Consider the following 12,116-nt stretch of genomic DNA (forward strand, 5'->3'; position numbering starts at 1 on the left):
GTTGTTAATTTGAAAATAATTTTGTTTGACACAAAACAACAGAAGGTCAATTATTTCTCGGTTTATGACTGGATTCATTTTTATCTAATAATTCTATTACTAAAGTAATAGTATCATCAGGAGGTATGCTGAGAAATAGATTCTGCACAAAGGATAATAATTTTGCGTTGTCTGGTATGTTCTCTATTTTACTGATTAAGTCATATGAATTCCGTTGACTGAATTTTGGTTGAAAGTTACAAATCGTGAGGTGTAGTTTTTGAAATTACTATGGATCTTCATCAAGTAACGGCCGAATCAATAAAAAAAATTCACTCTTGATGATAATCAATCTATTTGATATCGGTTCTCCATAAAAAGACTCGAAACTCTGCAGAATCAAACTTAAATTCATTAACATCATCAAATAACTCGTCCCCTGATATGATGAATTTCATAATATTCTCATTTGACTTCAAATGTAACTCATACATGTTTTCAAAATAAATACCCATTTTGTAATTTATCAATTCGATGTCATATTTCTAAATTGAACCGGCTACATTGCCAGTTCACACTTGGCAATGCCACCAACTCAAAGCCTTCTGACTTCACACATGTACCTGGTGTAGTCTGTTGACAATTTGAATTTCTATCAATTAATTTCGTAAACGATTGAACTTACCTGATGATTTTTGTCCAAAATTATAAAAGTAGAGGGATCTGTATCATCGAAAGACACTTCCTCTGGCGTAAAATTTAAAGGATAGGATACAAATGTTTTTCCATAATCCCTTGTTAAATATATCCAGTTGTACACCGTGTCGGTGAATACAAGCTACAAGCAGATGAATAATATCAATAAATAGGTACCCAATAAGGAAATAAAATCAGGAATTGCACAACATTTCCACAAGAAAAAATGAATTTTATCTCTAAAAAACACAGTTATGGTAACAGAATACCAAATATTTTGTTTATAGGTACCAATGATTACAATATAATCTCAAAATCAAGTTTTCTTTAATTGCCACAATGCAAATAACAAATACCCTGGAGAAATAAAGACTTTAGAAAGTTATCAGGTATATTCGAGACCAAATTGATGAAAACTTTTGCTTGGTGAATGGACAACATAGTGTTTTATTTATTGATTATTAGAACATACTTTTCCATCATGCAGTCAGTTATTGTCTTTATTTTTGTTGGTGGTAATTTATGTTATTTATTTTTGTTTACACTCCAACATGAAATTTCATTTATATATACGAAACAAGCAATATATTTCAACTATTCAACAATAAAGCTGAAATTTCCGAAATAATTAATGATAATTTCTTATCGGACCTGCAAGCCCTGTACGTTAATTACAACTGAAAGTATACTTACGTGTGTTTGGTTTTTGGGGTGATAATAAAATTTATTTATGACAGCATAATTTCCATCAGACATCTTTAGGTTTTCTTTTTTATTGATATAACTACCACCATTGTCATAAGATATGAAAACAGTTGATGGAGAAGTTCTGAGGGGTTCTGGATCTCGAGCTAAACAAATGACCACTTTACTTTTTCCACCAACCCAATGACTCAGCAACTGTTTGTGTGAATCATGTAAATTGTTTATCTGAAAGAAATGAAATAATGAATCTTATTTTTATTAAACCAACAGGGTATTACAGGGAAAGCATTCTATCAATAATAACAGTAGGTAAATGAGTTCTTGTAAATGCCTGCTGGAAAACAACTACTTCCCAGGCTAGTACCACGGTGGACATTGAATTATATTCGAGAGGAATTCGTGCAAGATACCTCACAGGGGTAGAAATATGCTGAAATCAATCGTGTAGATCACCTACAGATCGGATTCAAATTATTATCTCTCATCAGTGCAGGAAAGGTTCAACTCAAACAGCAACTGATTTCAATGCGGCTCGACTATATGTATGACACCTTCATCTTAGTGAAATTTTGTTGTCTAGTAATAACTTCATATCGTGAAAAGAGGCCCGAAAGCAAGAAATAAACATCCCATGTTCAATGCTCTATTAGAAATCAAAATGAGCCTGAATACTGTATCGAGGAGAGATACTGAACACAATGAAATGAATTAATCAAAATGAAATCCTAAAACATCAATCTTTCCCAACCTACTCACAAAGTAGATTCCAATATTTCAGTTTTTTGGCATGCATTCACCAGAACCCAATGTCTAGGTACATTGGGAGAGATGAATGTTTTGGGATATTTAATTTTCTATTTATCCCGCCAGAACAAGGTATTGGTGGTTACATTATGATAGATTATGATGAATTACTCCGTTACCGGATCCAGTACACTTGACTCAAGGTAAACAAAGTGATTTTATCTTCAACGTGACATCACCTTATCGCGACAGATGAACGAAATTTTCGAAAAATATGGATTTAAAAGGAATGCCGCTCAATTTGGGGCTGCAATTTCGTAAGAATGTATCATCTTTCCCACTAACCGATTTTCTAGAGTCTTTGAAGTCCACTAGATACTCGTTTGGACAACAAGAGGATTGTTCCAAATTCTTAGGGTTCTTGTGAGCAGAAAAATAGCAGAATTAATACTCCTGACCGCTCTGGTTGAATAACTCCGTACAATCTCTCTCGTCTTGTGTTTTGTAGATCTTTTGCTGGAAAAATCCTCACAAGTACACTTTGTGGTACATGTTCAAGAGGTAGCAAAAACGTATGTGACTTTCTAAGACTTCAACTATCGTTTCCTAATATGACTGATAACCAGTCTGTGCAAAGTTTATTGTTGAATCATCTAGAAATAGAACTTTTAACGGGTGATGATCAACTGTATTGCCAAATATGCGCCAAACTAACTGGCTATTATAGGACATCAAGTATAGTTGAGGCACCAGTCATTCTAATAATAACACTGATGATCTTCAAACATGACTCAACCTCTGACGGAAGCACCAAACTCTTACGAAGGTTCGAAATAGATGAACACTTCAATCTAGCAAACCACTATTATAATGTTCATGCAGTCATTGTTCATTGTGGTTCTGGCGTTGAATCTGGTCATTATTACGCATTGGTCAAAGACGAAATGGACTGGTTTAAGTTTGACGATAATCTTGTTACTAGATAATCTGGCAATTGGACAGATCAAGATCTTCAGATGCAGGTTTTTCCGGGTTTTCCTGCAGCTGAAAAAGCAAATACGCCGCTGGAATCAATCAATTCGCCCGGAGCGTCAATTAATTTTTGTTGTTATTTTATAATTTCATAATTTGTATTACTTCCTTCTTTATATGTTTGTATAATTAAAAATGTATTTGGAAAGTATGATTTTCCATAGTGATTTCATATTATATATTTCTATTTGTTGGCTTCACTAGGAACCAATTTCAGTGTTTCATGCTTATATTTATTAATTGTATTTATATCTTTGCATTTATTTTTTGATTGATTCTCAATACTCGTCAATTTATACAGTGAGCACCATATGTAACGGATACATTCATTTTCTACGTTATTAGCCATTTTCAAAAAAAATCCCGAAACACGTCGAATTATGTATTCGGAAAGACACTCCGTGACATAAAAAAATCCCTCCTCCTTCACCCCCCTCAACGTGACAGCCACCACCCTAATGTTTTTAAATGTAAAAGGAGGTCAAGTGATACCTCATTTTGAAGGGTATTCAATTTTCTGTACAGCCATATCTTTATTTTTTAATTTCGTGCATGCGTCATAATGAAACAAAAATTCAAAGTGTTGAAAGGTATCACGTAGGTATTCCATTGAATCCGTCCGCTGTACAGTATGCTATGCACCTTCAATTTTTTTTGTTTGTTTTTACCAACAGTTGTTTGTCAGCCGTGACAGTTGAGTAAAAAATTGTATGTTTTCTGTGAACTTGCTGAAGAGAAACAGTTTTGCAGTTGTTGTTTGTGTTTTTTGTTCAGTATTACTTAGAGACAATAGGCTAAAAGTTCTAGCAATGTCTCATTTGACTGAACGTCAAAGAGTAGAAGTGTTAATACTACTAGGATGTGGGGACAAAACTAGAACCCAGAAGAATGTAAGTGAAATGTTCAATAATAAATATCCTGATCATCACATTTCTCAATCTACCGTTAGTAGAATAGAAACGAAATTTTGTGAATTTGGGACTGTCAAAGATATTTCAAAACCAGGCAGGAGTGTATTAATTGACGATGAGAAGAAATTGGATATTTTGGTAGACATCGAGGAGAATCCACCCGACAACTTGCCGCCGATTACGACATAAGTCAAAGTTGGATATTGCGTGTTTTTGAAAGTGAAAAGTATCACCCTTATAAAGTACAATTGGTACATGAACTCAACGACTGTCCAGATCGCAGAGTTTTGCGAAATAATGGAAGCCAGGTGTCTGTGGGATCCTTCGTTTAAGAAAAATATATCGTTTTCCGACGAGTCAACTTTTTTTTTAGATGGAACCGTCCACAGACAGAACTGTCGATATTGGAGTCAAGAAAATCCCCACTGGATGATGGAGGCCCACACTCAATATCCCAGAAAAAAGTAAATGTTTGGGCAGGGATTATAAATAATCGCATAATTGGACCATATTTTTTCAACGAAATATTAACCGGTGAACGTTACTTGGAGTTATTGACTAATTTTTCAGTTCCAACGCTGAAAAGACTTTTTCCAGTTCCAACGCTGAAAAGACTTTTTCCAGATGATGATAATCTATATCAAATAGATAGGAGTATCTGGTGTCAGCAAGATGGTGCTTCAATGTTTTTTCCAACAGATGGATTGATAGACGAGGTGCCATAGAGTGGCCAGCCCGTTCTCTCGACATGACACTGCTTGACTACTTTTTGTGGGGTTACCTAAAATCCAAAGTATACATCAATAGACCAAACAATGTTGAAAGTTTGCAAATCAGAATAAGAGAAGAAATAGAACGTATCACTCCTGAAACCATTCAAGATGTTGCTGATAATTTTCAGCAACGCCTTTATTATTGTCAAGAAATAAATGACTGTCAGTTTGAACATTTAATCTGAAGACTTCCATTAGTTGTAGATTGATTGCTACCGCTTTAATAAATGATTTAGATAACACAATTTATTCAATCTTTTTTTTTTGACGCATGCACTGAATTAAAAAATTAAGATATGGCTGTTCAGAATTCAACAGTAATTAGATCAAATTTATTAACATATTGTGTACTCAAACAAAAGACTTTCCGCCGTGAGTGAAATTTTGTGTTCAGGGTTCGGGTTTATTGTATATTGTAGAAAGTATTGAAATATTCTGAATAACATTAAGATTTTGATATCCGTTTTTGAAATCGCCGCCATTATCATCACGACTATCAGATTTGCCATAAAACAGTGTAAAAATATGTAGGTAGCAGGTAGGTATGGTGTGTGTGTGTGTTGTGTGCATTGCATTTCTTTCTACGACAGCCGTTCACCAGCATTCACGTTAGTTCCAACTGCATGCGGCTACTTCCAGAATTTATTTCATTCTCGGGATTATGTTGGTAGCCAAATACTCGGCTTTGATGGAACCCATTGTCACCGTACTCCAAACTGTAGCTTTGGACGTGGTCAAAGCCTCGGAATACGTTACCAGGATTTCACTTTTAAATAAAAACCACCGTGAAAATCCGGAAAAAGTGACAGACAAAATTGAAAAGGAAGCTAGGAAGCTGTTGCGGAGAAAGCCGTACTGGAGGAGGACATTACATCAATGCCGCGTATTACGGGGAAACAACGTCATAGAATCAGCAGAAAGCCCTTCAGAATACTGGATTCAATTATCACCTCCTTTGAAGTACGTTTTGCTGAAGAAAACTCGCATTATCTAACTTATACCCGGCGCAGATGCAAAAGATGACAACTGAAAATCTGAAACAAACTTGTGAATCTATTGCCCAGTTTTATGATTTACCGAACATAAAGAATGAAATCGAACTTTGACAGCAATTGTGGCACGATAGGCTTAATCTAACAAATCTTACAGTTGTTGATGACCTAAAAGAAACATATTCCTTCTTTCCCGAAACGGAAAAAGCATTGAAAATTTTGATCGCTTCACCATGCACGACCTGTACAGTAGAGCGATCCTTTAGCAGCCTCAGAAGACTGAAAACATGGCTATAAAGCACCATGGCAGAAGATCGCCTTAATGGTCTGGCCATATGAGTATACAAAGAGCTGTAATAAATAAAAATCTAAATAATTTTGATGATAAAGTGGTTGAAAGTTTTGCAAAAAATCCTCGCAGGTTATGTTTTAATTAAATATAATTTTTATTAAAATGAATAAATATTATTGTGTTTAAAAGTGATTTAGTTATTGTGCTGTCGAGGGCTTGTGAAGTTTTATACATTGATATCAGAACTGTTCTTATTACAATCGTCATCGAGGCAAAGACTTCCAGAATGTAACGCTTCATGCTTTCGACTATACCAGGCGTTCATATTTTTTATCCTTCATAATATTGCCACATTGCCTCACCCTTAGTTAAGCTGGCGACGCCCTTGCATACAGCAGACCTCTCAAATATTGTATCAATACTATTATTTCACTATATTTAAGAAGCATAGTTTAGAAATCAGGTTAGTACTGAACACATTTCGCGGTTTCGTGAACTATTGAGTGAAAATCTTACAATGAACTCTTATTCGAATACGTTCAAATTTTCAACCCAGTAGTTTTCTGATGATTATGGGAAACAATTCGATGACACTTTCCTAATCTAAGATGTACCTTTATAAATCCGTCATTTAAGGAGGAGTCAGCAGTAACCGGGTCCTTCACATGCTTAGGGGAATCCACATTCCCGTGCAATGTCCTCCAGTCTTCTTGGTAATTCCCAGTAACAGAAGAGTAACACAACAAACACACCAAAGCGAGTAGTTCATGCATTGTATTTCATTGCCTAGAAAAGCAACACTGGAGTAAAATTCCCGACGATGGTGCTTATGTAAACTTTCGAAGATGATCCTCTGCAGGAGTGATAAAGTAAAGGTCAGTCTCGGCCTAAAAATACACTACAGCAAATAATTAAGTAATTTATGTGGAAGTAAATAAAACGGTCAAACTTATTATCGAATAATAATTTACTACAAGATGATAAAAATTGTTTTATCAACGCGCGAAAGAGTTCACAAGTTGATAAAGCATTTTATCGTCGAGCATAATCTTCAATTTTTTTTCTATAACACACAATTCGTAGAAATGATCTAGAGAAATAATAATGATGATAATAAATGTCTTTATTTATAACATCAATAATACTAAAATCAACACAAGAGAAGTGGAAAGATGATGAATGGGCGAGGTTCAGCTGGGAAAGCTGAAACTCTGAACATTGATCGACAACTTACTTGGAAAAACTTAAACATAAGTGGTGTGTGGGTATTGAGAAAATGATAAATACAACACATAAACTCAAAACAACGACAGTTAGAAACGTTGGTTTTTGTAACTCCGTAAAATTTACATTCATTAAATATATGCAACAGCATTTTCAATTACCAGAACCAGCACAGATTCGAGTGGTAGCGATAGAAGTACAGAAATAACGATACAAATACAGTCCACTTCAACAGCAAGGCACTCCAGCACCACAAGATTATACATAAGCAGATCAAGCTTATTCCGTGACATTAAAAATCGTAATTCATGTGTGTATTTTCTATAATGTTATCCAATTTGGTATTGGAGAGCCTTGGGGCAAGTGTCTTAAGGCGAAACATCGATGTATACCAGTGAGGATGACAGTGTTCCATGTAAGTGCAATTTGTTACCATTCATTCAAAGTAGAACCCATGTGAATGATATCTGATTTTTATTCCACAAAGAATGTTTGAAATACAAACTGAGTGGAGAAAAGTATCTTCTGTGTAATTCAGTGTTCATATAGAAGTATTTGTTTCGAAAGAATCTTTTCTTTCGTGTAATTCAATGCTTATATGAAAGTAGCTGTTTCAGGAGGACTTTCTTTCAGTTTGTGTCTGAAAGTTACTTCTTTGCATAATCTACACATCCATGTATAGAGTTACTTATTTTCAAATTGATTACTTCCTTCCTTTCTTTGGAAGATTCCCTCGTCCTTTTTTGTATCAAGATGGAGTAGTAAAAAGCCAAAAGTTTCTTTCACAAAAATTAATCACTCCTAAAAATATAACCCCTTCAATTCATAAACTTAAACATTTGAACATAGTTATAAAAGAAAACAATATTATTTTTTTATATATTATAGGTACATTAAACTTACGAATCAGTATCTATTGACATTTTTCCTCCACCAGAAGAGAAATGCTATCTATGGACGCGCGTTTCGCTCATCAAATCGACATCATGAGGAGATGACTAGGACTTTTCTTCTAACGAATATGCTAATGTTTTTGGCCAAGAAAAACTCTGGCTTCCTACTTCTCCATCTTTATACAAAAAAAGTGGGAATCTTCCAAAGAAAGTAAAATTGGTGCTGAAAAGGCAATAAGGCAAGTGTCTTATTCCGAAAAATCGGATGTCCGCCATTGAGGATGACAGTGTTCCATGTTAGTGAAATTTTACCTGTTTCATATACTATATTGTGTGTCAATTCTGTGATTGACACCTAATTTAATTCCATAAATAAAGTTTGGAGTATAAACTGAATAGGAAAACTTTTTCTTTGCGTGATTCAATGTTTACAAGAAAGTAGTTGTTTTGAGAAAACTTTCTTTTACTTTTTTGTCCGAACGTTACCTCTTTGCATGATGTACATGTCTTTGTAAAGAGTTAATTTCGAAATTGATTGTTTTCTTCTTTTCTTTCAAAGATTCATTCATTTTTATTTTGTATGAAGATGGGGAAGTAAAAGACCAGAACATTTCTTTCCCAAAAATTAATCCCTCCTATTAAAAATCCGTTTAATCCCATAATTTTGAAAAATTTTCTTTTGTGCAAACGCTTTCGTTAAAATAATTCAAAATTGAAACTATGACCTGAGAAGGAAGATTGCGATTGTCTTGTTTTTGTATTACGTAGTGAGTCATTTTGAAGGTTGATGTCGAAATTTATTTTGTCATCTTCAAGTTAAAAAATACTCACCTTTTTCAATACTGAAATTGGCAGTTCTGAATCTTCTTCTGTTTGAGTGAATGTTATCAAATCTCATTATTACAAGAATACAGACTGTAGGGTTTCTCTTAGCGACGTGATGTTGTCTTGCAGTTGAGGTCGATGAATTTCGCTTTATACACTGTATCCCACATAAGAATGAAGAGAATCAGAGAAAAGTAGCACATTCATGTGCTAATAATATGCCATTTTGAAAGTTTCAATATTCCGAGTAGTTTCGGAGTTATCCGAGAAAAACCGAAATTTGAGAATTTCGTTTTCATTTCCTCCTAGCTTTATTTTCAAAGGAAATGTAAAACAAATAGCACTTTGCCATGGCCACTTTTCAAGGACTACACGATAACGTAAGCAGAATTTTTCTGCGACATTTCGTCTTTTGGAAAACATCATCAACTTTGTATTTTTATATGGGTCGAAACTAAAGTATACCCTGTTCACGACTCCATTTTCCATTGTGAATACAGCAACGTATCACACAATTTGATTTCATAACCATTTCTTGCGCATAATGAGAAGTGATTACTTAACCTGCTATTCTTCAATTTTAGATAGTACCTTCGCGCTAGAAGTAAATTGATTATTCGTATTTATAATATATTTTATTCAACTTACCACTTGCTGGAATTTTTGCCTTGTTGAATACAAAGATGAGTCGCAATATCAAAAGTTTAGTTTATAAAATGTAATTGTAATGTAATAACAAGGAGCTTATATGTATTATGGGAAATGAACAGAAACTTATAACAAGTGTTTAAATAACCCACCGTCATTTTCTAAGCACAAGTACGCTCGTCTCGGAACAATATTGCTGAAGGATGCAGTAACCAATCTTGGCAAATCTTCATTTTGAAAATTATGAGAGTACACATGATTCTTGATCCCAAAGGAAAAAGTCTGGTGGGTTTAGGTCGGGGGACCTTGTAGGCCAGTGTAATAACTGCCATTGCGATATTAACATAAAATATTATTTTATTCGTTGAGATCGAGGTCGATCACCCGTTTCTTCGGTGTCGATATTTTTCCAGTTGAAAAAGTTCTGAATTACGTTGTAACTGTCGGACCTTCGAGCGTCGTTGTGGTCATGTTAAATTTGAGCTAGTCTAAACAAACGAATATATTGCATCCTGCCGATTATCATTAGCTTGGGAAGGTTGAAAAAACGCTGAGATGAGGTATTTGAGGCTAGCGTTGTTGACGCGAGGGCTTGGGAGAGTTTCTTCAGAAAGACACAAAGAAGTCGGTCTCACCGGATCTCGTCGAGACGAGATCGGGGGTCTCATCCCTCAGCCTTCGAGGCTGAGAGAGGTGGCCTAAATAGGGGAGTTAATTTGTTTGTAAGCGCGTGGTGCGAAATTTAAGTAAAATCGGTAGTGAAATCATAAACCGGTAACGGGTACAGGGGAGTTCGAAATTAAAGTGTTGGTGTTGAAAACACACTGGGTCAATAGAACCGATGGTTGACCATGAACCACCCAAAAAGGCGTCATGTCAGTGTTATTTTTTTTACTAACCAGTTGATGTTTAGAAAGAGTTCACATATTATTTTGTCTGAATCCACTTTCTATTTGCAAAGAGCTTACATATTGTTGGTTTCCTAGTGCTGATTGTTTAGCTAGAGTTCATGATACAATTACAAAAAAGGACGAAAATTTAAAGTTATACACCACTCTCCCTAGAGTAGAAGTAAAACTAAAAGTATTTTGTACTGAGTGGGTGCATGTGTAGTTATTCAACAGGTTAAATTAATAGTAAATATCAGGGTCGAATTGTCGGCATATCCTTTGTTATAGTTTCTTTTATTTTATAGATTGTATTATTCTAATACAATCAATAAAACACAGGGATTATTTGAAAAATAAACTAAAAAAAGATTTCTCTGAATAACTCAAAATAGAATTCAAAAACTATAGAAATATGTTGAATAATCTAATAAGACAAACAAAAAAAATTTCATAAAAACCAACTAATGGAAGCAGGAAATAACTATAAAAAAGTTTGGTAAGTGATCAATTGTGCATGCAATTCAACTTCGTCGAAAAAGGAATTAGGAACGATAAACACACTAGGAACAAATGGAAAGGAGATTACAGATAACACAGAAAAATCAAATATCTTCAACATATACTTCACAAATAGAGGGCATAACTTAGCAGAAAAGATTAGACAAAAAAAAATGGATCCACATAGAAGTTTTATAACTTCGGATAAAACACTGAATGAATCGATATTTCTACACCCATTGTCAGATAATGAACTAATTGAAACCATCTCAACATTGAAAAATAAGTGTGCCGCTGGGAAAGATGAAATATCCACAACATTAATAAAATCAGTACACTCTAGTATTATTGCCCCCTTGAAACATTCAATAAATTTGTTTTTAGAAACAGGTATAATACCTTCCCAGTGGAAGAATGCAATTATCACACCCATTCATAAATCTGGTGATTACAAAACCCCTAGCAATTATAGACCCATCTCAGTTATAAACAACTTTGCAAAAATATTCGAAAAGTCGTCTGATGAAATTTTTTACCAAGCATAATTGTATCACAGAGAAGCAGTGTGGATTTCAGAAAAATATGAGTACAGAAGATGCAATGATGGATCTTAAAAATATTGTCGGAGGCTTGGATAAGTCAAAAAAATGTCTTGACTTGCCAAAGCTTTCGACACTAAAGTTGGCATACGTGGCACAGCACTGAATCTATTAAAAAATTATTTACAAAACAGGACACAGCAAGTAAAAATTGAAGAGTGTCTCAGTGATTCACTGAAAAACACAATAGGTATTCCACAGGGTTCAGTGCTGGGTCCAATATCGTTTCTCGTGTATATTAACGACATTGCTGATCTAAATAACTTTCATGGCCACATAGTAGCATATGCAGATGACACTGCTATTGTTTTCATAAATGATACATGGGAACAGGTATATGAATGTACTAAATTAAGCCTCTCTCATATCCACAGTTGGTTGAATCACCTTCTCTTTAACTAGTGAAGACCAACCT

General features: G+C 34.5%; 1 protein-coding gene across 1 annotated transcript in view; it reads right to left on the reverse strand.

Annotated features, from left to right (window-relative positions):
• LOC111514650 (uncharacterized) overlaps positions 1-12,116 on the reverse strand; it is a 102,484-nt gene that overhangs the window by 45,505 nt on the left and 44,863 nt on the right. The window contains exons 12-14 of the mRNA XM_074182706.1: positions 6,739-6,900; positions 1,369-1,605; positions 665-817 (exon numbers count right to left, since the gene is read on the reverse strand). Coding sequence (XP_074038807.1) covers positions 665-817; positions 1,369-1,605; positions 6,739-6,900 — 552 coding nt within the window. The remainder of the gene's footprint in view (positions 1-664; positions 818-1,368; positions 1,606-6,738; positions 6,901-12,116) is intronic.

Source organism: Leptinotarsa decemlineata, unplaced genomic scaffold (assembly GCF_025532065.1).
Source record: "Leptinotarsa decemlineata unplaced genomic scaffold, Ldec_3_MD MMD2_tig00026328_RagTag_RagTag, whole genome shotgun sequence".
Classification (NCBI taxonomy): domain Eukaryota; kingdom Metazoa; phylum Arthropoda; class Insecta; order Coleoptera; family Chrysomelidae; genus Leptinotarsa; species Leptinotarsa decemlineata.